This window comes from Cygnus olor, chromosome 1 (genome assembly GCF_009769625.2).
Source record: "Cygnus olor isolate bCygOlo1 chromosome 1, bCygOlo1.pri.v2, whole genome shotgun sequence".
Taxonomy (NCBI): domain Eukaryota; kingdom Metazoa; phylum Chordata; class Aves; order Anseriformes; family Anatidae; genus Cygnus; species Cygnus olor.
The window spans coordinates 135,861,805-135,889,479 of NC_049169.1; the positions used below are offsets into that span (position 1 = coordinate 135,861,805).

The 27,675-nt window shown below is 41.0% G+C and overlaps 1 protein-coding gene across 2 annotated transcripts; it reads left to right on the forward strand.

Moving 5' to 3' along the window:
* Positions 1-296: 296 nt before the first annotated feature.
* Positions 297-20,612, forward strand: MXRA5 (matrix remodeling associated 5). Of its 2 annotated transcripts, none has more exons than XM_040534301.1 (7): positions 297-894; positions 2,921-3,136; positions 6,361-6,490; positions 6,826-7,216; positions 9,765-14,750; positions 15,451-16,351; positions 17,889-20,612. In XM_040534301.1, exons 1-7 carry the CDS (start codon positions 719-721, stop codon positions 19,795-19,797), a joined length of 8,709 nt encoding a protein of 2,902 aa, XP_040390235.1. In that variant the 5' UTR covers positions 297-718; the 3' UTR covers positions 19,798-20,612. The 2 variants fall into 2 exon arrangements, with proteins under 2 accessions (XP_040390235.1, XP_040390224.1); XM_040534290.1 differs by having other exon boundaries at positions 298-894; positions 17,886-20,611.
* Positions 20,613-27,675: the final 7,063 nt, after the last annotated feature.

Consider the following 27,675-nt stretch of genomic DNA (forward strand, 5'->3'; position numbering starts at 1 on the left):
CCAACCTCAATGATTCTATGATTCTATGAAAAACAAGAAATCTAGCCCGGCTGGTCCGGTTTCAGAGCACAGCGAGGTCCACAAACGCAGCCAACCCGGGTGCGTGCCTGCACGGAGGGGCGCGCAACGGGGTAAACCGCACCCCGCAGCGCTCCGAGCGCTCCCAAATCCAAACTTTCCTCCAGCTCCCGGGCTGGGGCCAGGGTTCGTCTCCCCCCTCTCGCCCCCCCGCCTCGGTCCCGCCCGCGGCCCCCTGCCCGCCCCCCCGCCGAGGGGCCGCCCACCCCGCAAGAGGAGCCGCTCCGCCGCGCCCTCCCCCTGCACAGCAGCGCCCGGCGTGGGGAAGCGGGGCAGCGGAGGAGCGCGGAGCCCCTCTCCCCAGGCATCCCGCGCCCCTCGTCCCCATGTGGCCGCGGGCGGCGGGAGGCTGCCGCCGAGGGAGCTGCGCCCCCAGGCAGCCCGGCAAGCGGCGGGGACCCTCCGCCCTCGCCCGCCCCCCTGCTCGCCCCCCGACGGACGGGCTCGGCTCCAGACAGCGCTGAGGGACCGCGGCGCCCCCCAGCAGCCCGCGGGGGGGATCGGGGCACGGCTCGGAAGGGAGTAGCCCCAACCCGCCCCCCTCCCCCACACGCCCCCCCGGCACGGTACCGCCCCGCCTGGCTTATGGTCGTTTCGGGGGCACCAAATCACGGCGGCGGCTTCTGCAAAATGACGGGCGATGAGGAGCCCTAAGGCGGCGGGGCGGCGGGGCGCCGCGGGCTGCCATGAGCCTCAGCCGGCCGCTGCCGGAGGGGCCGCGAGGCCGTGCCAGGTAGCCGCCCCCCCGCCGCGAAGCCCCCCGGGGGCATGGGAGCGGCGGGCGGCGCCCGCTGAGAGCGCCGCGCCCGGCCGCAGGTAAGGAGCCGGGGAGACGGGGTCGGCAGGGGAGGGGGCTCGGGAGCGGCTCCGTGTGTTGGGGGGTGTGGGGATGGAGGAGGGGGGCTCCGTGCCGAGGGCAGGACGGAGGAGGGGGCGAGAGACCCCCGCGGGGCCGTGCCGCGGGGTGTCGGCGCCCGACCGCTCAGCCCGGAGGGCAAATTCTTCCCTAATGCGAAGCGTCTGCCCGCGGTGAAGAGAAAAAAAAAAAAAAAAAAAGGGGTTGGAGGGACTGGGGGGGCTGCCACGCTGCGCGGCGGCGGAGGGGGAGCCGGCGGGCGGCGCGTAGGGATGCGCGTAGGGCGCCCCCGGGCGGAAGCGCGCAGCCGGTGCGGCCGCGCCCCCGAGGGGTCCCCGGTGGCAAAGGTGCGGAGGGGGGGCTTCGGCTGGGGCGCTGGGGGGCTGCCCCAGGCATCGCTTCCTTTGTGCGAAGGAGCTTCTTCGGTGAGGCTCGGTGCCCCCGCCCAAACGGGACTGGAGTGGGTAGGATGTTCTTGAAAGGTTTTTTGTTGTTTTTTTTTATGAAAGAGAATCTTAAGGAAAACAGCACCTGAATGTTCTCCAAACAAATTAAAAGCTATTTTTCTTTGTAAAGAATGGTAAGTGTCTCATTAACTTGACCACAGATATTTGAGAAACTTCTTCATGCCGATGAGCCTCTCCTTTGAACTGTAATAGTTTGCACATGACGCTCTTACAAAAAAAAATGTGTCTTGTTGCTAGCAGATCTGAAAAAATCTGACTTTTATACTAAAAGCAATAACTAATGGAACTAATAATCTCTAGTAGAACTGAATGTCTTTCCCTCCTTGTCACACTGTTACACAAGAGCGAGACTACCAAATTTCTGCTTCTAATAGTAGCTTGCATTCTTGCATGGCTTTAATCTGAAGAGCTCAAATTCTTCTCATGGTAGATAAGAGTAAGGATATTTCAAACTAACTTCTCCAAAGTTAGGCTGCTTAATCTGTAATTAGACATCTACACACTGGCTTTATTTTCAGAAATGGCTAGTGCTCAATAACAGTAGTATTTTGGGTTTGTTCCAGCGTAGTGTGCCTCTTTGAACAGCTCTCCATGAGTCTCGTCATGCGGGTTTAGACACAGTTCTGAAAATCTGAACCTCGGTGTTGATAGACATGGCAAGGTTATAAATACAGACTTTCTTGTTTACATTTCCTTGGAGGCCTGTGCTTATGTTTCTAAATCAATTGTCAACTTCTATCAATTCTGAGCATTCATAGCTCCTGTTTGGTTAAGATTACAGGGTAAAAGCACGCCCAGCATAGCACAGTAAATGACAGAGTCCAGATCTGTGTCCAGCCAATTCTTACTTTCCTTTCTTTCACTCTCTGCCTCTCTCAATGTTACCATTTCCCATGTACATTATGAATGGGATTTATTTAGCCTGGTTTTACCCTTCTGGAAGTTAGTAGACAGTTTTAAAATTAGGCAGCTAGGCTAGGTGAGTTAGGGATCTAAGGGTTAGTTAGGGACCTAAGGAGGCTGATTTGTACTATTTCTAGGTAGTTACCTGATTGGTAGATACCTATCTAGGTAGATACCTGATATTACTCACCTTCTGGTGAATATGGGTTGCTTCTCTCTCGTTGATTGACTGTAGAGGGAGCCATGGCAACTCACTTGAACCAGATGCTTCCCTTGAAGTTTTCTAATTTGTAGGTGAGACAAATGCTACCTTTGGCATATAGAGCAAACCTACAAAAGTTACTAGAATAAGAAGACTGCATAACTTTTGTAGAATAGGTACTGAAATGAGTTATGGGAAAAAAAGTTGACTTTGAAGTAGCAAGCGACTTGGACAAAATAAAAACTCTTCCCAATTGAACTTAGCCATAATTGTCTACTGACCTTCTGAGACGCTGCAGAGCAACTCATGGTACACAGAGCATTTCAAAAGCATTAAAAAACCTTCATTTCTTCTCTCTGTCTCCCTTTGTCGTCGTTGCTGTCGTCTGTTGCTTGTGTCCCCTGGCCATCCCAGGAGGAGCGAGGCAAGGCGAGCCGACAAGATGCGGGAGAGGGCCGCGGTGGGGGCACTCTCCGTGGTGCTGATCCTGGCGCTGGGGCTCCTGCCGGGTGCCCTGGCCTGCCCCCACCCCTGCGCCTGCTACGTCCCCACCGAAGTCCACTGCACGTTTCGGTCCTTAGCAGCTGTGCCAGCAAGGATTTCTAAACATGTGGAAAGGATCAATTTTGGGTTTGTATTGCAGTTTGTAGCAAACAGTTTCATGTTCTTGGTGTTGAATCCTGGAATGCTTCACACGCATGCGGCATACTGGGATCTTTGTGTATACTTTTTAAGTGGAATTGCAGAGATGAGTAGTTACTTCCACACTCTGTATTTCAAACACTACCATTACTGGCATGAAGGAAGTTTTAGTGTAGCCCTGATATTTCAAAGGAAAGTTTGTAATACTTTCAAATAAGTATTTATATGATGGTGTCAGTTCTTATTGGCAAATAGTACATGCAGTCTTACAGTGTTTAAAAACTATATTGAATTAAACCTACTATGGGAGGATTTCTACTAGATGTTGATTATTACACCTGATACACAAAAATGTAGAAGGAGTAGAATTATGTAATGTAAGCAGGTCGCATTTTGGAGCACAATGAAGTAGCATATATTAAAACAATACCATAAAGACTAGTTATTCCATAACCTTTGAAGTTGTTTGTTTGTTTGTTTTTGTTTTGTTTGTTTGTTTTCTAAGAATTTAAGTGCAATATAAGCAGACAACACTGTTTTGGGGTGAGGGAGCTCAGGCTCCAAATCACCTTCCTCTGCCAGAGTATTTCCAACCTACATTTGTCTGAGATGAGAAGGCAGGGACAGTTGGTAGGCTGCATATCACAAAAGTGCTGTGTATGGTCATTGTACGACATAGCATGGCAAAAGAGGCTCAGTCCTCTTCTGCTTGGTAGCAGAGCCATCTCTCTACCTGGTATGAACTCCTTCCCTAGCCTCAGGGCCTGTAACTTGCAAATGATTGTGCTATGACTAATAGTAGGGATATTAATTTATTTGCTCCTCTGTAGTTAAAATGTCTATCCACCACTACTTTATCCACCTAAAGTCTGATTTTAGTCTCACAATACCCCTGCACTCAGTAAAACTGTATTACAGAAATCTGTATTTTCATGCCATTTTTTCAGTCATCCCAGTGGCTCATAGTCAAATCAGTGGAAGTATTACTGGAATGATACATAACTATGTAATTTCTATAGTACAGAGCAAACGTCCAACTGGGTCAGCCTTATAACATTTTGTAGTGTGAGGAATGTTCCCTATATTTTTTTCAGGCCATCTGCCATCAGTTTAGTTACTCATGGTCCCCTCTGAGAAAATAAAATTTTATACACAAAGTCATGTGATTTAGTCTTAATGTAAACACATGGTTCCAAAGGGAGTCATTTAAGCAGCTTCATTGAAAAGCTGTTGCCAAAGAATCTGCAACACAGAGGGGCCAAGTGCTATCCACCAGCGGGTATGTCTTCAAGTGGCCTTATATGCCTCTTTACTGGGAAATGAAAATATTTTTGAGCCTGACCAGTAATCCATGTCCTTGTTTCTGTGATCTTCAACTCTTACACGACCTGCCATGGAAACCAATGTCTCTTCCTCTTCATTTTCTTTCCATATAGTAGAGCTCATGGTAGGAAGAATTATAATTATGTGGTCTCTTTGGAGCTCTCTGTGACATTTATGTCTAGTTATCTTGCTGACTCTGAAGCTGAGAAAACATGATAAAATTTAAAGAAATAAAATCTCAGGAACACTGTAGGCTATGATGGTACTGAAAATGTGTAATCTCTTCACTGCAAAATTCAACTTCAGTACAACTTCATACAAACACACCAGATCTTATCCAAACTACATTCATTTCTTTCCATGGCTTTAGTCTAATTAATTTTGAGCTCTCTTTGAAGCCTGCCTAATGTCATATTTCTTTATAAATTCTGTCTTTGTAGAATATATCAAACCGCCCTCCTTTTCCTCTCCACAGTCAAAACCACACATATTTACAGTCACCTCTCCCCTATACGTAAACATTCTATGACAAATTCTATCCCTAAATTGGTTTTGAAAATGGTGTGTAAGCTTCTAAATTGTGTAGGCATTTTGGAAGTTCTATCCTGTTTTTAAGTAAATTATTTGATACTGCTAGTATAAAAGCCCTTTCCTGTTTTTTTTTTTATTTATTTTCATCACTAGAAATTACATTTTCTGAGTTGTCTCCTCTGCCAAGAAGAAACAGTCGTACTTATCTGTTGCATTTCTTTCATTTTTGAGAAGTGTTTTTAGAATCTTTCTGTTTCAAGTTGCTGTATATTTAAGAGGTAAAGCTTATTTTCTTATCTGGAAATAATTTAGGAAAAATTCATATTTAGAGAAGATTGTTTATTTTTTTAGAAGGTCTGATGTAAACATAAGGAATTTTAATAGGATTACTGCTATAAGCCTGGAAGATCTGTAGTAGGACTAAAAATATCAAAACACGTCTGAATTTTTAGCAAGTTCAGAATCTTCAGATAGATAACGATGAAAATTTAAAAGTATTTCCTCCATATTCAAAGTATTTAAATTTCTCTCTCTCTCTTTCCTTCATGTCTAGAAAGAAAGTATTAAAAATAGGAAAAGATATTTAAAATTGGATGCTTAATTTGGAGTCTTCATGCCCAGATTAGCTCATATGTCTAATTTTGTATCTACATATGGAAAACCCAAATGCAGAGCTAGGCAGCCAAACTTAAGGCTTCCATATTGGCAAATAAAACCTGCCTTGTTAGTCCTAAGTGAAACTGAATTGTTTTCAAAAAGTTGATTTTCTACATTACTTCTCTAAAAGGAGTTATTGGGCTCAAATTATATAATTGGAAGTTCAGTTCCTAGATCTTATATAATTGGTTGATGCAGCCAATTACATGTTGTAGCAGTAAGGTAAGAATGATGTGACTTCCTGCTTCTCTTGCTGTTTGGGAGATATCCATTTTTAATGTCCTCTGTCCAAGTCTTTATTCATTTATTGTTAGATGTTGTTTTGGCAACATTGCAGCATGTCTAGTTTGCCAGGCTCCATAGCATCATTGGTTGGATACAGGCCATTAATTTATTGCCATTCCATAAAGTGAGCTGCATGGAAAAACATACTGACAACTATTAGAACTTAAACGCCTATTTATTACTCTTAGTTTTAAATTATGGTTAAAGTTCCACAAATTGATTTAAAAGAAATTTTAATATAAACATGAACTAAGTATATTTGGCCTTGTAAAAATGTTTCAGTACCTTCTGGCTCTTTGACAGTGCACTAAGATCCATTCAAGTTTTCTTGATAGTTAGGTTATACTAATTTTACTTTTGCCGTCCATGATAGTCAGTGTGTGAAATGTAACTACACATTTTGTGATTTTTTCCAGGTTTAACAGTATACAGTCTATATATGAAAACTCCTTTGCAGGACTCACAAAACTGGAATTGCTTATGATACATGGAAATGACATTCAGAATATACCTAATGGTGCTTTGAAAGATCTCGTGTCTCTACAGGTAATGCTCAGGTCTTTCTAAATTTCACAAATTCTAACTTCAGTAAGTTGCTTAAGACAAAAACAAGTGGTTTTTTTGTAGTGCCTTTCCTAGGATTAAGGTACCATTCCTCCCCCTCAAAAATAATATTAGAATTCTGTTAACTATGCCTATGTCGTACTTGATAATGCCAACTAATGTTTATTTGTATTCTCCCTCTTTTGATCAGCATATCATTTTTCAGTGGTGCAAAAGATATTTGAATGTGGGAGGAAAACTTCTGAGTGTTTGTTATTCTGTTTGGATTTAAATACAAAACTAATCTCTCTCTCTCTCTCTCTTTTTTTTTTAAAAAGGTTTTCAAAATTAGTTACAATAAATTGAAAGTCATAACTGGTCAAACCCTCCATGGACTTTCAAGTTTAATGAGACTGCACGTGGACCACAACAGAATCGAGTTTATTCATCCAAATGCTTTTGATGGATTAACTTCTCTGAGATTGGTCCACTTGGAGGGAAATTTGCTCCAGCAGCTTCACCCACACACCTTTTCAACATTTATGATCCTTGATTATTTCAAACTGTCAACAGTAAGACATCTCTACCTATCTGAAAATGCTATTAGGACCTTGCCTGAAGAGATGTTTCAGGGTATGCCACTACTAGAGAATCTTTACCTTCATGGGAATCCGTGGGTTTGTGATTGCAGCTTAAAGTGGTTCCTTGAATGGAATGAAGTTTCTGGAGGTAAGAGCAAAATTACCAAAGCCTCTTCAACTCATAATGTTTAATATTGTTTCCCCTGTTCTCCATATGAATAGATTTTTTTTCTTGTGAATCATTACTTACATGATGTCTATGCGCACTATGATGTTGTCTAAGGAAGGAATGGAAATTAGATTTCCAAATTCTTGGAAGAGTTCTTTAACTTCAGGCTATTAACTTTAAGGCTGTTATTCATCCATCCTTCTTGTCTATTAGTGTTTCTTCATTGACCACACCTTACTTTTTTAAGGGAGGCAATCTATTTTAAGTATTTTCAGAGAACACCTACAGTCCTGCTCCTTTTTCAGAGGAAGGTCTGCCTTCATGGCTTTAAACAAAAATGGCTTCAATCTAAAATGGCTTTAATCTAAAAAAAAAAAAAAAAAAAAAAAAAAAAAAGTTGATTTAGATTAGATATAAGGAAGAAATTCTTGACTCTGAGGGTGGTGAGGCACTGGAACAGGTTGTCTAGAGGAGCTGTGGATTCCCCATCCCTGAAAGTGTTCAAGACAGGTTGGATGGGGCTTTGAGCAACCTGGTCTGGAGGAAGGTGTCCCTGCCCATGGCAGGGGGTTTGGAATTAGATGGTTTTTAAGGTCCCTTCCAACATAAATCATTCTATGATTCATTTAGGCTTAGATGTGAGATAAGAATCACAGTGCTTAGATCAGGAGTCCACTAAATGGTTTTTTTTTTGTATGTCTGTTTTCAGTTTAGGCGTTTGAGTCCACCAATGTCCCATGTCAGGTAGCTAAGTGTTTGGTATAGTAGGCCAGAGGGATGGGTGTTACACCAGATCTGCTGGTAGACTCTTAAGAGGAAATTGTCATTGAATTGCAACTGAAGATGTTTCAGATGAGTTCTGGAGTCACAAGGTTTATATAATGATTTGGAGCATGTGTAGTGGATGACGATGGGTCTTGCTGTCTTAGGATATCTAATTCATGGCATTTTTGTACATAGCTATAGAACAATAGTTTTAGGGATGTGTGGTACTTTAATGAGTAGTGTAAGTGTCCCTGATTGAACTGATACTTGAGGTATCCAACTTAGGTATTATATTTATGTAATTTACACTTTAATCTTCTTATATACTCTCCTTGATCATATGAGTGGATATGCTAAGTGTACCGAAGATGCACTCTAAGTAATAATGATGAAATATTAGATGAGCTTCCTTTCCCTGTACAGTGATGGCTTGTTACTGTTTTTATTTGATTTCTTTTCTGCACTAAAATGGTAGTGATTTTTGGAAAGAGGAGAATTAGTCCATGCCACTTTCATGCATGACAGCTTTAGTATCTTTATATAACTATAACATTGACTTCTTTGGGAATTTTGTCAACACAGAGTGATAGAAGTGCTCTTTGAAACACAATAATGTTCCTTGGACCAGTGTGGCATATGCCAAGTTGGTTGTGTGCCAGTTCTGTCATGGAATGCACTTTCCTTGTCTTTGAAGCATCATATTTGAATCTGCAAGTGGTAGACTGGTTCACTTATATATTACATTTGTGAGAACTTCTCAAGAAAACTGATCTGTCAGACAGGCAAAGCATATATTTTCCTGTTTGAAAAGGTTACAAAATTTTGCCAGTTCTTTTCCCCTTGTCCTAGAATTTTATGTTAGAACCCACCTTTATTGTTCATTCATTCAAAGATCCCTCATTCCTCAGGAGCGATCAGCATAACACTTATTCCTAGAAAAACTGGAACATAGCATATTTCCGAAGTAAATATGAAAGGCAACATTGACATTGTAGTAAGCAGCACAAGTTAAACATAAATACATGGCTGTTGTTTGGCAGACAAGAATCCTTCTGGCATAGGTAGAAGCAAGGAGTCAAGGATATCATTTCCTGTTTTAATACTCCTCTGTTTAATCTTTTATTTTATATTTACAGAGTTTGCAGTTGTTTCAGATGTCAGGGAAGAAGTACTTTTTTTTTTGCTGCTGTCAAATAGCTTGTAAGTATAGGAACTAATCAGCACATTTTGGTAGATACAGTAGAATTTTTTGTATATTGCCAGTATTACTATTAATGAATAGAGAAAAATAAAAAGCCTCCTGAATTATTTAATGAGGAAATCCAGCATTTCTCAGGCAAATGCTGCATTTTTGAAAGCTGAGAGGACTCTGTCCTCTTCAATTTGTGTCCAAAAGATAGATGGGTAGGTTGTCACTGTACACATGCAGACTTTTTTATACAGCATAAATATTAACAGACTTTAAAAATGTTGCTCTGGACACTTCAATTTCTAGTAATTTTATTCAGAGGCAGTGAAACTAATTTTCAGAAGGATGGAGCATTCAAACTTCTCATTAAAGTCAGAAGAAACTACGGTCAGTTGGAGAAACAGGCCTGTTCAACTGTGAAAATAAAGAGGCAGCATTTTAAAACACCTTGCTTATATGTCACATGGCATAATGTTTATCTCATGTAGTCCATTTGGCACTCTTGAGAGTTCGCCAACTCTACAGCTTACCTGTCATTTTTTGTTTGTTTGTTTGTTTTGTTTTGTCTTCCAGGTGTTCTAAAATGCAAAAAAGACAAAGCCTTTGAAGGGGGACAGCTCTGCCCTAAGTGCAACAGCCCAAAACAGCTGCAGAAAGAAGATATCCAAAACTTGAAAGATATTTCCTGTAGGAAACCTATCATTCAGTCCTCATTAAGGCACAATAGCAGCACTCAAGATGAAGAAGATGGTGACAGTTATGAACTGCCTCTGGTAGAGTTTCAGTCCTCTCCGTGGAACATTACATTAAATATGACTGATGAGCATGGCAATGTAGTGCATCTGAACTGTGAAATAAAGAAACCAACAGGCTCTACCAAAATTCAGTGGAATCAAATCCAGACTCAGGAGATTGATATAAATGCCACAATTTCACTGGATTTTGAATGTCCAATGAATCGAGAGAACTATGAAAAATTGTGGAAGCTTATTGCTTATTATAGTGAAGTGCCTGTCAAATTAGAGAGGGAACTTATGCTCAGCAAAGAGCCTAAAATAAGCTATCGGTACAAGCAAGGCTCGGATTATGATGCTCTTTATTACACGGGCGTAAAAGCTCAAATAATGGCTGAGCCTTCCTGGGTGATGCAACCTCTTATAAGTATCCAGTTAAACAGGCGCCAAAGTACAGGGAAAAAAGTGGTGCTGTCTTTTTTCACTGTGTTTTCTCAGGCAATCCATACGAAAGACACCAGGCAGCAGAGAAGCTGGGTAATGATAGAGCAAAATCAGAGCACAAGGACAGCACAGAGCGTCATGGAAGGGTCAGAGTGTCAGCTGAGCTGCAAAGTGAGAGCCTCTGAGAGCCCTTTTATTCAGTGGCTCCTTCCAGATGGGACTAAACTGCAGGCACCGTTTAATCAGAAAGGCAGTAGGTTTTCTATTCATAGCAGTGGTCAGCTAGTAATCAAACCAGTGAGTTACACTGATACTGGTTTGTACTATTGCATTGCCCAAGTGAGACATGATATGGACATTAGGGCTTACAGACTTCTTGTGCAGCCTCCAGCTATTCAGATAGCTGATACGGATATAGTGAGGGTTGAAAAAAATGTTGGAGATCCAATAGTTTTGCCTTGCAGTGCAATTGCCATGCCGGAGGCACAGTTGAGCTGGATTCTTCCAAACAGCCAGATACTCAATGATTTACTGAACTCTTCAAAAGGATATATGTTGGATAATGGTACTTTGCTTATTCCAAAAAGCCACGTCAGTGACAGTGGCCATTACAGATGTGTGGCTGTCAATCAGCAGGGATCAGATCAGTTTGCCGTAAGGGTTACAGTAAATAAAATGGTGTCTGACAGGTCATTTAAAAGGATAAAACTGAAAAAGCGCCCAGACTCAAAAAGTTCATCAAAAACAAGAGGGCGGGTCATAGATGATGGAGAGGGATCAGGGACAGGAGGGGTGGATGAGTTCCCACGCAGAAAGAACCGCCTGAAGGACCGGGAAGTATCCTTTAAACAAAAAAATGACCAGGTGCCAGAGGCTCAAATTAAAAAGGGAAAGAAAGGCAGAAGGAAAATGAAAATTTGGAAAGGTACTGACAGAACCCAAGACAGCAATGTTGCAGAAGGCCGGAGAGTGTTTGAATCTCGAAGGAGAATTAATATGGCAAGCAAACAGATTAATCCACAGCATTGGGCTGACATTTTGGCAAAAGTCCGTGGGAAGAATCTTCCTAGAACAACTACAGCTGCAGCCATTTCTGTAACAACAGCATTTCCATCATTCATGCAGAAAACTACTCCTGTCCCTCATCCAGTAGCCAGCCCTCTGCCTTCAGAGACAGCAGCTGATGTGGTAGATTCCTCTGCTGATGCATCACCACTGGGTGAAGATGAGCCATTCTCAGTCACTGTTTCCCACAGCAGTAAAACATTTTCAGTCCAGCCCATAGTAACAGGTTCAGAAACTGAACCTTTCCCTGACTACAGGGTTTTAGAAACACCTGCAAGTACATACTCTGTAGAGATCCCTATATCAGGTCCATATTTGACTCCTCTCTCTGCAACTGTGCAACCCCAAGGCCAGCAGCATCAGGATGACAGGACCAATTCTTTTGTAATCAAAGAAAATATTCAGGCTGTCACTGAAGAACCTCTAACCAAAGAAACAGTAACTACCTTTCCTAATATTCAGAGCAGTCCATTCACAGTGGAAAATGCAGATGCAACTGTATCTTCTACATCAGAGGAAAATTCTGCTTTTGCTGAGCTACCACTTGATGCTACTGTCCTAGCTGAATCTCAGACTGTAGATCTTCATAGCGTGTTGGAGACAAGTGAGAAGTTAAATGAAGTGGATCAGATGAGCATTGACAACATAATGTTATTGCCTTCTCAGCTGGATGATATCATCCCAACAGATTCTGTAGGTGCTACTGCCATTTCCTCATCTGTTTCTCCATTTGTTACAGAAAAAAGCAGTGACTTGATACATCAGCACAGAGAAGTATCCACAGGTCAGATAAAAATAGCAGACTTAAGTACAACTTTTCCAGCTGTCACATCCATGAGCAAGGAAGAACCAGAGACCCACAGGAATACAGTGACTCAAGAAAGCACATCCAGCTGTTATGCAGAGAGTTTTCATGGAAGAGAACAGGACCTGGCTTCTCCAAAACCAGGCCCCACATTCATTTTGACAAGCACTAATGCTCCTCATAAAAAAACAGAAGAGATAACTGCTGCTTCCATCAGCAGACTGACCACTGTGGCCACAACAACACCACCCTATAGAAAGACCACACCTTCACTTGTTACTCAGCATGCTAGGAAAAGGCCTTATGGGAGGAGGAGATTGAGGCCAAATAGAATCCGACAAAGAACAAAGCCTTTCCACACAGTTGTTTCAATCACAGAGGCAATGCCTGTCATTCCAAGAACATCTACAGTTGAAGCTGTGACCAAAACTTCCTCTGCAGTTCTTGAACACCTTGATCTTAAAAACAGCGTCAAAATACAGGCTAAGGAAGAGGAGCATATGGAATTCACTCCTTCATTAGTTACCGATCCAGCTGTACTTGAGAAAACAACCAAAATCAGAGAGGTGGTCACAGCTTCTTTCTTTAGGCCTACTGCTTCTCCACCTGAACAAAAACATGTGACTCTCTCTGCTGCTCCTGAAAACATGGCACTTCCAGTGACTGAACCTATCACAGTTTCATCATCATACGTTGTACGTAACACAGTTCCCACAAAAGAGTCAAGTACACTTCTGAAACCAGAGCAAAATAAAGTGCCAAAATACCACTTATCAGACAATGTATCTGAAGGGAACGGCCTTGAAGAAGATTCTAAAGCTACAGATGGTGAGGCAGAACAATCAAGTACAGCTACCATTGAGCATAGGAACAGCTTGATATCATCTACAAAATCTGCTTACTCAGAATCTCAAGAGCACATCCTTTTTGACTCAGAAGTTGTGGTTAATGAAACCACTGCTGGAACATTCCAGCTGATGTATCCCACTATGACAGACTTAAGTATTCCTTTTGGCACAGTTGAAGTTTTTAAGGATGTCTCAGTTTCAGAGGAGACGTGGAAGCCCACAGTAACTTTAAAAACACCAGCAATAACTGAGCCACCTCAGCAGCAAGAAATGCTGACTCTGTCCTCCTCCTTCAGCACTATGGAAACTCAAACTTTTTCATTTATAGAAACAAAGAAATCTGTTGCTTCTGAGACTAGGGCAAAACCACCTTCCTTGGATAAAAAGGAAGCTATGTCACATGGCATTTTGCAGACAGCTGAAAAGCCTCCAAATACACCCACTGTCTTTATTCCATTTACAAAACTTCCTACTCTTCCACCATCTATTTCAAGCACTTCATATCCTTCTCTTCATTATACCACCAAGGGCAGTAATGCCTTCAGTCAAGAAGGGTTGTCAGAAACAAAACAAGTTGAAGCAGAAGGTGACAGAATGGTAGTGAGCTCAAGACAGAATGTACACCCCACTCCTTTCTCTAGCCAAAATAGGATTAGCATACAGTCTAAAGAGGAGCAATTCAAAGAGACGTACAGTAGCAGGTCAAACAACAGTTTATTGCTAAGTCCAAACCTTCCCCATCCACCTGCTGGAATGATACCAAGCCTAAACCGAAGACTGCCTGTTGTGCCTCCAAAGCATGTTCCAGTAAGAGGCACACTGAAGCCTCCATATATTGTAACACAAGGCTCATTTCGTTATTTTATAACACAACAGCCTCTTCACTACACAAACAAACCAGAGATAACAGCATATGCAGCGCATACTATCCAGGACAAAAAATCTTTTGCCCTTCAGAGAGAGACAACTACCCCAACACAAGCCACTCCATTTCACAGAACAAATGCATTCACTGCAAGCAAGTTTGGTAATCAGGGTCAGAACAGATACAATATTAATTCAAGATATTTTGGCAATAACTATGTTCCAGATAACAGAGGCACAGCAGGGAGACTACCAAATCAAGGGATGTCCTATTATCCCAGTTCCAGAATGCCATTCGTTTTCAACAGAACAAGGATATTCCCTCACTTAAGTATGCGTCCTAAACCTGCGGTCCCTAGTCAGCTAGTCCCCAAAGACACAAATGAGAAGATTGGCCAAGTCTCCCCTACGAGGATTACAGTGCAGAAAGCTACAGTTATCCCAGTGCCTCCACAGACCATGACCACAACATCACCACCACCAGCAATTTTGAAGATTACCCCTCCAGCCTTTCTCTCTCAGCGCACAAGATCCCAGATGTTTACTACAGTTCAGCCTCTTAAAAATGTCCACTATCATCATCAAAAAGTACAGTCTGTGCCTCATGTGGGAGGCATTACACCACACAATGCATCTATAATTCAATCTTCCAGCAATTTCAGGACACCCAAAGGAAGACCTAAAATTATCTCAAAAGGGTCTCAGAGCATATCCATCCTTGCTGAAACAGATGTTCTTATCCCTTGTGATGCAGTAGGGGAACCCAAGCCTTCTATTACTTGGACAAAAGTATCTACAGGTAAGACAGAGAAAAAATGTTCTTCTACACAGTTTTAAGGGTACAAATATTTAGTTTTTTATGGTTTTATATAGATATATTATATCTAATATGGAAATTATATCTATATATTGAAATGCAACATTATTACAGAAATATTGCAAACCACTGAAAAACACGTAATGACATTTTATGTCCATTTTAATCATTGCAGAAACAATGTGACCAATTTCAAGCAGTCATTACAGATAAAAATATCTTTGTAGTATTTCTTATAGTAAAAGAAAAATTCTAACATATAATGAATTTGGTTCTTGAAGGAGGAATAGCAACCAAGTGATTATTCACAGCAGTTAGAATTTATGATGACAAAGCTTGTGCATAAGGGTTTGTTAACATTACTACCTTAAATATTGATGTGTGTATCATCTCCATATTCAAAATAAAAAAAGAAATTATGTGAAGATTTAAGAGGAATCCCAAAGTACAAAGCCCCTAAAAGTTCCCACACTGTACAGACTTGCCAAGCTATTATGGTTAGTTTTGCAATAGAAGCAAAGACCAAGGAGAGTGTCCGAAGATGTCATGTGATCCATCTGAAGATGTAGTTGGTGTTAAGTAAATCTATATTTTTCCATAAGCTTTTTTTCAGTGCAGTGACATATGTCTTAAAGACAAACCCTTTGATTTTCCATTTATTTCTGTCTTCTTACCTTCCCAGGAGCTGTAATGACAACCAACACCAGGTTACAAAGGTTTGAAGTCTTGAAAAATGGTACCTTCCTTATCCGAAATGCTCAGCTTCAGGATCATGGACAGTATTTGTGCACTGCTCAGAACCTACATGGTGTAGATAAAATGATTATTGTGCTCACAGTTGTAGCCCACCAGCCCAAAATTTTACTTTCCCGCTATCGAGATGTCACAGTCTATTTTGGAGAGACCATAGCAATGGAATGTCAGGCAAGTGGGACTCCAAGCCCACATATTTCATGGATTTTCCCAGACAGGAAAATTTTGCAGACAGTCACCACCACAGAAAGCAGGATTATGCTTCATGAAAATCGAACCTTGTCTATCAAGCAAGCGACTTTTTCAGACCGAGGAGTATACAAATGCGTAGCTAGCAATGCTGCAGGAGCTGACAGCATTGCAGTGAGGCTCCACATTGCAGCCTTACCCCCCATCATCCACCAAGATAAGCAAGAGAACATTTCCTTGCCCTTTGGTAGTAGTATTAACATCCACTGCACTGCCAAAGCAGCACCTTCTCCCAGCATCCGTTGGGTGCTCTTTGATGGCACACATATTCGACCTTCCCAGTTTGTCAATGGGAATTTGTTTGTTTTTCCCAATGGAACTCTTTATATTCGCAACATGTCCCCCAAGGACAGTGGGACGTATGAGTGCATTGCCGCTAACATGGTGGGAGCTGCCAGGAGAATGATTCAACTGCATGTGAAGAAGCAAGCTTCTAATGCTAAGATCACCGGGAGCTCTCCTCAGAGGACAGATGTAACATATGGCAGCATTCTGCATTTGGACTGCAGTGCTTCTGGTGACCCCTGGCCTCGGATATTATGGAGGTTACCTTCCAAAAGAATGATCGACTCCCTACACAGGTAAATTACTATTTGAGGTGTTGCAGCTAAATTACAGTTTGTATGAACTTAGAGAAAAGACCATTCATATTTGTGTGAGCTTCATTCTTGATTTCTGTGAGTTTTGAATTAGGCCTTAAACCATTAAGGAAGAATTGGAAATTATATCAAAAGATGGTCAAGTTGTAATTTAGCATAATTCTCTTGAAAACAGTAGTATTATTGAAAAGTCAGGTTTAAGTGTTTAGGATAAGCTGCCACTATTTGCCTTTTATAGCCATTCTGTAAATGTAGCAAAAAGTCTGATGGCTCCAATGTGCTTAGTTGCATAATTAGGGTTTGCATAGATGCCCGCTTTTCCCCAGGATAACTGAGATCACTGAAATTGATGTATCTGCTGTACTAATCATTATACACTGTAAAGATAGGACAAAGAAATCATAATGATTTAAGTAATGATGAGCATTTTAAAAATGTGTAAATAAATGTTACCTCACAGTAAAGTCTCTACTTAAAACAATACCTTCTACAATGTTCACAATATTAAGTAAAATATGACTTCTTCAAAGCAACAAAAATATCCTAAGACTTTTTTGGAAACAGTTTCTACTCAATAAATTCTCTTTCATCATTGTAGACAGATGAGAAATGTGCTGAAATCAAAATACACATTTGTCAACAGCTTTCTTAATAGTGGACTGTAGTCAGCATTTTTTTTAATTGGACAAAAAATGTATTTGGGTAGCCCATAGGTAGTACAAAATCCAGAATTAATTTTATGTTTCGTAGCAATTGCAACAAAATAGTTCTTTCATTTACTGTCGTGAGATTTATGTGGACTATTTTTCTAATACAGTAGATCTCTTTGGGGAGAAAACCGTAGAGCTACTGAGGAAATGAATTTTGACCACAATGCACCAATTCCACAGTGAAATGGAAAGGAATAATAGCTTTTTTTCAATAGCACATTGAAAATCTTTTTTTTTTCTTTTTTTTTTTTTTTTTTCCCATATTTCAAAGCTTAGGTCATTTTAAAGTAAAATTACTAGAGGTTACCTACTGTTTATTATTGAGTCTGAACATTTTGCTTCTTTGAGATTGCTCTGAGGGTTTAAAATGTTGTACCTGGGGCCAGAGGAAATAGTACATATTTATTTATTTTTAACTGGGTACCCAAGTGCCAGACTCCATAATTATGATCCATCTAGGTTTGTGTGGAGTATATTATTCAGATATGGCACGTTTGAATGTTACAGAATTCTGTACATGTAGTCAGAAAAGTCAAAACTAAAGGAATACTATTAAAGTCATTGAACGGAACAGGGTAGATTTGTTCGGTTATGAGTGAGTAGAATTATTTTTTTCCATTTGTTTTTTTGGTGGTGAATATCTTGGTCATTTCAGACCATCTAATTATCTAACAATAGCAATGCTCCTGTGCTTTTTCCATATTGTTGGGTTGTCGTTTGTTTGTTTTTCCCACGTTACACTCAATTACTAACTCCTAAAATGTGATTTTGCTGCTCATGTCCTGTTCTCCTTTCTTTCCTTACAGTAGCTTGGAGACAAGAATCAAAGTATTCAGCAATGGAACTTTGGTTGTCCATTCAGTTACAGATAAAGATGCAGGAGACTATTTGTGTGTGGCCCGCAACAAGATTGGGGATGACTATGTGGTCCTCAAAGTGAATGTGATGATGAAACCAGCAAAAATAGAACATAAGAATGAGAATAACCATAAGGTCAAGTATGGAGGGGACCTGAAAGTTGACTGTGTAGCTACTGGGCTACCAAATCCTGAGATCTCCTGGGGTCTCCCAGATGGCAGCATGATCAATACCTTCATGCAGTCAGATGACAGTGGCAGCCGGACAAAGAGATATGTGGTCTTTAATAATGGAACCCTATATTTCAATGATGTTGGACTGAGAGAGGAGGGGGACTACACCTGCTATGCTGAGAACCAGATTGGGAAAGATGAGATGAAAGTGCGGGTCAAAGTAGTGGCCGAGCCTGCAACTATCAAGAACAAAACTTATGTCATTATTAATGTACCCTATGGTGATGTTGTCACAGTAGCGTGTGAAGCCAAAGGAGAACCTACTCCCAAAGTGACTTGGCTTTCCCCAACCAACAGGCCCATTCCTGCCCTATCTGACAAATACCAGGTGTATCGGGATGGCACCCTCCTCATCCAAAAGGCCCAAAGATCTGACAGTGGCAACTATACTTGTGTAGTGCGGAACAGTGCTGGAGAAGATCGGAAAATAGTTTGGATCCATGTAAATGTTCAGCCTCCCAGAATCAATGGGCATCTCAGTGCAATAACATCTGTGAGGGAGACAGCCATCAGGGACAGCCGGAAGCTTATTGACTGCAAAGCTGAAGGTATCCCAGCTCCACGGGTCCTGTGGGCTTTTCCAGAAGGAGTAATCCTGCCAGCTCCCTACTATGGAAACAGGATCACCGTGCATCGGAATGGTACTTTGGACATCAGAGGGGTGAGGCAGACAGATGCGGTGCAGCTCATATGCATTGGGCGGAACGAAGGAGGGGAAGCGAGATTGATTGTGCAACTCCTCATCACAGACCATTTGGAGAAACCCTCCTTCAGGGACCCTGTCAATGAAAGGATCACTGCCATTGCTGGGCACAGCATCAATCTGAACTGCTCAGTCCAGGGGAACCCAGAGCCGAGCACAAGCTGGATCCTTCCCAATGGCACTGAAGTGCTGAGTGGCAGCCGTCTGCACAGATTTTACCATAAGAGGGATGGGATCTTACACATCAGTGGTCTCTCTGCAGGGGATGCTGGGACGTACCGCTGTGCAGCCAGAAACCCAGGAGGTTATGTGGAACGGGTAGTCTTCCTGAAGGTGGGACTCAGGCCAGAAATCAGCAACCAGTACAACAACCTGGTGAGCATCATCAATGGAGAAACTCTGCAGCTCCATTGCATCACCCAGCCAAATCAAAGGGCACAGATCTCCTGGACACTGCCCAATGGGATGGTCTTGGATGCCCCCCAGGCTGTGGGTCGCTTCTCCCTCCTGGAGAATGGCTCTCTGACAGTGCGTGAGGCTTCTGTATTTGACAGGGGCACTTACCTGTGCAAGGTGTCCACGGAGTATGGCACCTCTGTTATGAATGTACCTGTCATTGTGATAGCTTATCCCCCCCGGATCACCAGTGAGCCAGCACCTGTCATCTATGCCAGGCCTGGGAATTCAGTAAAACTGAACTGTATGGCCATTGGGATTCCTAAAGCAGAAATAACTTGGGAGCTTCCAGACAAATCTCATCTGACAACAGGAGCTCAATCCCGTCTGTATGGAAACAAATTTCTTCACCCTCAGGGGTCATTAGTCATCCAGCAGTCTTCTCAAAGGGATGCAGGCTTCTATAAATGCACTGCTAAAAATATACTCGGCAGTGATTCGAAAACAACTTACATACACATATTCTAACACTAAAACAAATGCCTTTGGCTGGATGCTAGAGTTCAAGTCACTGCCAAGGAAGTACAAGAAGGAAAGTACTGTCTGTAACAAAGCCAGGAAGGCTGAGGGCAGAAAAGAAAAGGAATTAATTCTATATACATGCGAAGTGCATTGCTTTTGTATTCAACATGATAGTACTTCCCTGCAATAGAAGGAGGCAGTAGATATACTTAAAGTGAGGAGACTAATGCATTGGAAAAGGTCTTTAAATTGTTAAGGCAGTATAATGTGTTTTTTCATGCTATCCAGTAGCATTTGAGACCTGAAGTAGTCTATTCTTGTCCATAGTCCAAAGCTACTCCTTATTTCAACAAGCACCTTAAAAGTACCAAAGAAGTATTAACTGTTAATAAATGAGCTGCAGTGATAGAAGTGCTTTAGTATTTTGTTGGAGTAACATATTTTTCTTTATCCCCTGCAGTGCTTTTACATAATCTAGCCTTATAAAATATGATTACTAACCTTTCTGTTCATTCTTCTATCAGCTCTTCAAAATCAAAGACTAACTTAGCAATAAGAGTGATCTATTTTAATAAAAATACATGCAGACGTTAGTTACCATAACATATGAACAAGCCTTTTCCAGCTACTAAGGATGCTCCAGTCAAATCATTCATTATATATTTTATATATATATTTTTAAATCAGACTATGAGACTAGAAAGAGTAACAATTAATTTGGTCTCATTTTATAAATTATTGGTCTTTACAAGACTCTGATACATTACAGTGTTTTATAATGTTAAGGTCAATATACTGTACATTTTATAATAAAAAAATATTTTCCAAAACTTGTATTCACTGTGGTTTTTTGTTTTGTTTGAGAAAACAGTGAACTCCAAACACTGGGAGTGTGAAATTAAGTCAAAAAACAGAGTTCATATACTGTTATACATACTTTTTATGTTTCTATACATGGTTTCCTAATAAAAACTTAACACTTCTGTTATATATAATTAAGAATACATTTACAATTTCAATACTTTTCTTCCAGTCGAGGATGGTTATTTTAATATATTTTAGCATAATTTTAATAAGATGTATCTATTTTTCTGTTGAAAGAATTGCTAAAAGAGGCTGAGTATGCGCGTGTTTCAACACACAACTCCAATCAGAATTCTGAAAAAGTTAACTATGCTTCAAAGCATTTGGATACTCTAAGATATTCCTGAAGTCTTAAAGTTCTGATCAGTCATAAGACTTATGTTTTAAAACTATGATGAGAATAAAAGCTTTATTTTGATTTTCTCTATTGACAAATATGTTGGAAAGTAATGTAAAGTTTTCTAATTCTTTTATTTTTTGAAAATTGTAAACGATTATCAGATAATGTGATAGAATATTTTTTAGAATTCTTAAGTCAGTGCAGGGTAAAAAGCTTTTTTTTTATTATTATTAATTTTTTTGGTGCCATGGTGTATTAAAGTTGCACCTGTGTTACTGACCTAATTAAATAACATTTTATTATATCTTTATTTTCTTCTTAAACCCTTGAGCCCTAAATTACCAAATCAGTGCTCAGAGTGAGGTGTGTACCTATATATCTGGCAGGGAAGCTGCTGTTCAAAAAAGGAGTTAATGAAGAAAGGGACAAGTATTCAAGTATTTTAACAAGATTGTTCATGTGATCTTTTCTAATCTGAGCAATTTCCTTAAACACGTCACAGATTAGGTATGTCTTTAGTTCCTTTACTTAATTTTAAAATTTTATTTTATTGAAATTCTTGTAAAATGGTAATATATTTTTAATAATACTACATATTTTAAAAGGGTCTGAAGTTCTCATTTTAACATTGAAATAGAAGTCAAGCACTTTTAGTCATCCGTCCAATCTTCAGTAAACACACAAATTTAGAAATATTCTTGGATGCTGAATGGCTTCTAGATACTGCCATTATGCAGGAAAAAATATAAGAAAATAGAATCTGAAATCAAATGTTTTATCTGTTGGGGTCAAATGAAGTATTTGATAGCGTGGTGTTCATCAATCCAGAATTTGCTTGTTGCTAGTGGAAGTTTTGGAGGCATAAGAAATGAAAGATTTGGCGTAAGACTTCTTAATTCAAGTCAAGACTTAATAGCTTGCAAAATTCCCTCAGAACTGGACTTCACATTTTTTAAAGTGTTATAGTTTCCATTATGTTTATCTTTACCTCCTTTATATATTACTAATATTATCATATCATAATATCATATTACTAGTGATAGGCCTATAAAATACAATTCTCTTCCAAAAGAAATAATAACTATGGCTTAACAAATATCAGATGAACATATTTCACATTCAGTCGGTGTTTGGCCATATGTCCTGTATTTCTCTGCTGAGATACCATTTGTCCATAATAATCACCTTGAAATCCTTTTGTAGAAATAAAGTTCAGGAGGAGACCAAGTCAGTCCAGGATTACTATTCTTAGGCCTGAGTCTGGATGTCATTCCACATGCTGAAACATCTATTAAATTAAGGCAGTCATAGGACTGTGAATTTAAGTCATAATTTCCTCCTTTATTTCCATGTTTATCTGAAAACCATGGTAAATAACTCAATGAAAAAAATCACGTTACTTTGAGGACACAATACTTCATTCATTTTTTATTCAGAATTCTTCACTCACCTTTCAGACCAAGCACGAGCCATGCATTCAAAAAATATATATTTTTTTTTTTAAATGGAGCTTGTTCCCTTTCCAGTTTCCAGAGGTGATGGGAAATGGAGTGATTGATCTTGGTTTGAGAAGGTTTCACAATTTTTACTTGATTAATCAAAGGAGGTACTGCATAGCTTTCATGGAAAGAAAAAGTTGCCATTCTTTTTGTTTTGGAAATGGAGAAAAAAAAGATTTGTTTGATATCTTTTGGAGAAGCAGACTAACAAGATGTCTTATTAGAGCTGTGTAGATTACAAATAAAATGAGTTGTATATATATATATTTTTGCTTTGGCCATCACAAAAAGAGATTGATAGTGACCATGTCCCTAACATGACTTACAACTAATAAAAATGAAAGTAGGAACATAGGCCAGAAAGGCAAAAAAAAAAACAAACAGGGAAATAAACAGGCTATTCATGTAATCAAGATCTGATAAAATTTCTAAAACACTAGCCATTTCACTTACACATTTTAGTGATTATCTTCAAAAGCTCATGAAGGCCAAGTGAGGTACAAGAGAACTGAAAAAAAAAAAAAAAAGCTAACACTGTAGTTAAGAAAACATAAAACAGTTGAACTTTGGTATCAGGACAAGTACTTTGTTTAATACATTACTAAACAATCAATCTAAGAGCATCTGTAGAGTAAATCAGTGATAGGAAGCAGCTGTTCTGGAAGTTTCCACAACAAATCATATAAAAGCAAACTAATTCACTCCTCAAAAAAGTAATTAGCCTAGAGTACAGGAAGAAATTGGTATGGTATATCTTAAGCAAAATTTTCTTACATAGTCATACAGTCTGGACATTCTTCTCTCCAAACTAAAGGACTGTGATTGATCTATTATAAAATTGGAGAACAGATGTTTTCAAAGGATTTAAAGAGAAGTCATGATAACTGGTTTTCAGTTAAACATGTCAGCTGAATCCAGCTCATGTTGCTTTTTGAGATCAGTACCATTCCACATTTTCATTAATGACTATCAGGCATGGAGAAGGCACTCTGAAAATAGGTGGATAATATAAAACTGGAAGAGGTTAAAGCGCAGGGAACAGAATTACAATTCAAAATGATCTTAGTGAAATGACTGGAGATCAAAAAATTTAATTCAGTGAATACAAATGCAAAAAAATTATTCAGAAGGAAGAAATTAAATACACAAACAGCAAACAATTTGTGAGGAAGGAGTAGGAGTGTCACAAGTTTGCACAATGTTATTTCAAAGAAAACATCACTTTGAAAGGAAGGTTTTGTAAAGCAACTCAACAGAAATTGAGATAATTATTCTTGTCCCAGACAGGCCCAAATGTAAAGTAATTGAAAGAAATCCAAGAAAGTGTTTTAGGAAAGATAACCTAAAAGGATAAATTGAAATAGGACAAATTTGTTTAGCTTCAGGAAAAAGAAAAAAAAAAAAAAGTATTAAACATAGTTAATCAAATGTGTGGGAAGTCAGTATAAAGACAGTAAACAGTTCTTTTTCAGGTTCCCTGAGGTTAGTATGAGGAATAATTGAGTTACTTACTGCAAGCAAGTTGTAGACTAGGTAGTAAGACAACTTTGTAACTGTGATGACAGTTAAAGGGTGTCAACAATAACAATGGTAATGGTCAAGACCCAGGAAAGGGCAACTGCAAAAAGGTAGACCTGAAAACCACTTGTTTAAGAACCAGTTCCACAAAAAAAAAAAAAAAAAAAAAAAAAAAAAAAAAAAAAAAAGGCACAGAGGTTTGCTGCATACCTTGGTCCTGTATTTGTGACATCACAAACAGGCTACCGAGCTTGGTCAAGCCAGATGACTGTCACCTGCTCCTGCTTTTTCTGTCCCCTACAGGTACAACTGAGGCTGTGACAAGGAGACTTGGAAATATCAGAAGGAACTTTAGACACTGAAGGGATCAGGAGCACAAGTAGTGTTCTCCTCAATCCTCCCAGCTGGAGACTGGGACACAAAGAGGAGGCAGCATACGGGTCAGGTGAATGGCTGTGTAGCTGGTGCCACGATTAATGTTTCGTGTTCTACGATCTTGGGAGTGCTTTTGAGACACCAGGCATGCTGTCACAGGATGGGGCGCACCTGACCAAGTGGGGCAAGAGTGTTTTGGGCAGCAAGATGGCTGGATTCATTAGCTGGGCTTTAAACTATATTTGGTGGGGGAAGGGGATGTACCTGTAAGTGACTCAAAAGAACTCCTGAATGCCAGTACTTTAAAAAAGAGCAGGGAAACACCTGTGAATCATCCCATAAAAATTAGGAAGGACTCCTCTAAAAAGGCGTTATGGCCCATAGCCCAGCTGAAGTGCCTCTACACCAATGGACACAGCACAGGAAAGAAGCAGGAGGAGTTGGAAGCCATAATGCAATTAGAATACTATGATCTAATTGCTGTCACGGAAACGTGGTGGGATGAATCACACAGCTGGAACATTGGAATAGAGGGCTACAAGCTTTACAGGAGAGACAGGCAGGGAAGGAAGGGTGGGGGTGTTGCCCTCTATGTTAAGAAACCGATAGACTGTGAAAAGTTCCCTCTGAGAAACAGTCAAGACCAGGTTGAGAGCCTGTGGGTAAAAATTAAGGACCAGACATCTTGTAGTTATGGTCTGCTATAGGCCACCCGATCAAGAGGAGCCTGTTGATGAGGCCTTCTTGCTCCAACTACAGGAAACATCATGCTCACAGGCTCTCACCCTCCTGGAGGATTTCAACCACTGGATGTTTGCTAGGAAAGTCAAGTGGCAGGCAGTAAGCAATCCGGAAGACTCCTAGAGTCCACTGAGGACAACTTCCTCATCCACATATTAGACAAACCAACCAGAGAAGCATTACTGGGCCTGGTGCTCACCAAAGCAGAAGAGCTCATTAAAGAAGTTAAGACTGGAGGAAGCCTTGTTTGCAGTTCTCTGGTTGAGTTTGTGATCTCAAGGGATATGGGCCAGGCTAAGAGCAAAGTCAGGACCCTGAACTTCAGAAAAGCCAACTTCCAGCTGTTCAAAGAATTAGTGGAGGAGCTCCCATGGGACATGATCCTTAGGGACAGAGGATCTGATCAGAGCTGGCAACTCTTTAAGGATATTTTCCATGGAGCGCAAGAGCTCTCTATTCCAATACGTAATAAATCAAACAGGGAAGGTAGGAAACTGGCATGGTTGAACAAGGACGTTCTGGTCAAAATTAGGCAAAAGAAGAAAATGCACAGATGGTGGAAACAGGGCCATGTGCCATGGGAAGAGTACAGAAATGCTGTCCGGATGTGCAGGGATGGGATCAAGAAAGCCAAGGCACTGACAGAAGTAAACTTGGAGAGATGTGCAAAGAATAACAAGAAGGGGTTCTACAGGTACATTGGCCACAAAAGAAAAATGAAGGAGACTGTATCATATCTGACAAATGAAGACAGACAACTACTAACAACAGATGTGGAAAAGGCAGAGGTACTTAACAACTCCTTTGCCTTGATCCTCACTAGGTCAGGTTTCCCACATCTCTCAAGTCCCCAAACCTCTAGGCAGGGGCTGGGGGAGCAGAGTGTCTCCCACTGTAAGCAAAGAGCAAGTTCAGGACCTCCTGACACAACAACTACAAGTCTATGCACCCTGATGGCATAGGGGACGTTTAGGTTGGAAATTAGGAGACATTTCTTCTCAGAATGAGTAGTCAGGCATTGGAATAGGTTGCTCAGGGAGGTGGTAGAGTCACCATCCCTGGGGGTGTTTAAGGAACGCTTGGATATGGTGTTTAGGAACATGGTTTAGTGGGTTATAGTGGTGGTAGGAGCATAGTTGGACCAGAAGATCTTTGAGGTCTTTTCCAACCTTAATGATTCTATGATTCTATGACACGCATCCCAGGGTCCTGAAGGAGTTGGATGATGTAGTCACCAAGCCACTCTCCATCATATCTGAAAAATCATGGCAGTCAGGCAAAGTGCCTGGTGACTGGAAAATGGAAACATCACTCCCATTTTTAAAAAGGGTAGAAAGGAAGACCCAGGGATCTACAGATCTGTGAGCCTCACCTCTCTGCCTGGGAACATCATGGAATGAATCCTCCTGGAGGCAATGTTAAGGCACATGCAGGACAAGGAGGTGATCCAGGACAGCCAGTATGGCTTCACCAAGGGGAAATCATGCCTGACCAATCTGGTGGCTTTCTATGAGTGACTACATCAGTTGACAAGGGAGGACTGACTGATGTCAGCTACTTGGACTTCTGTAAGGCTTTTGACACGGTCCCACACAACATCTTAGCCTCTAAATTGGAAAAATATGGATTTGAAGGGTGGACCATCTGGTGGATAAGGGATTGGCTCGATGGCCACACCCAGAGAGTAGTGGTTAATGGTTCTATATCCAGGTGGAGTCTGGTGATGAGTGGTGTCCCTCAGGAGTCTGTCCTGGGACTGGTGATTTTCAATATCTTCATCAATAAAATATACGATAGAATTGCGTGCAACCTCAGCAAGTTTGCAGATGACACCAAGCTGAGTGTTGCAGTTGACACAACAGCAGGATGAGATGCCATTCAAAGGGACCTGGACAGGCTGGATAAGTGGGCCCATGTGAACCGCATGAGGTTCAACAAGTCCAAGTGCAAGGTCTTTCACCTGGATCAGGGCAATCCCAGACAGGAGTACAGACTAGGAGAACTCATTAGGAGCAGCCCTGCAGAGAGACTTGGGGGTTCTGGTAGACAAAAGGCTCAGCATGAGCCAGCAGTTTGTGATTGTAGCCCAGAAGGCCAACTCGATCGTGGGCTGCATCTAAAGAGGAGTGGCCAGCAGATCAAAGGAATTGATTGTGCCCCTCTGCTCTGCCCTCATGAGGCCTGACCTGGAGTACTGTGTACAGCTTTGGGGCCCGCGGCACAAGAAGGATGTGGACTTGTTCAAGCAAGTCCAGAAGATGGCTACAAAGATGATCAGAGGGCTGGAGCACCTCTCCTATGAAGAAAGGCTGCGAGATCCGGCGATGTTCAGCCTGGAGAAGAGAAGGCTTTGGGGAGACCTCATTGCAGCCTCTCAGTACAACAAAGGGTCTTATAAAAAGGATGGAGAAGGACTCTTTACTCGGGTAGATAATGACAGGACAAGGGGGAATGGTCTTAAACTAAAAGAGGATAGATTTACAGTAGACATTAGGAGGAAATTTTTCACTGTAAGGGCAGTGAGGCACTGGAACAGGTTGCCCAGAG

Coding starts and splice junctions, on each gene's coding strand:
- MXRA5 (XM_040534290.1), top strand. CDS start 719: ATGAGGAGCCCTAAGGCGGCGGGGCGGCGGGGCGCCGCGGGCTGCCAT. Junction 895..2,920: donor AGCGCCGCGCCCGGCCGCAG/GTAAGGAGCCGG, acceptor TGGCCATCCCAG/GAGGAGCGAGGCAAGGCGAG. Junction 3,137..6,360: donor GTGGAAAGGATCAATTTTGG/GTTTGTATTGCA, acceptor GATTTTTTCCAG/GTTTAACAGTATACAGTCTA.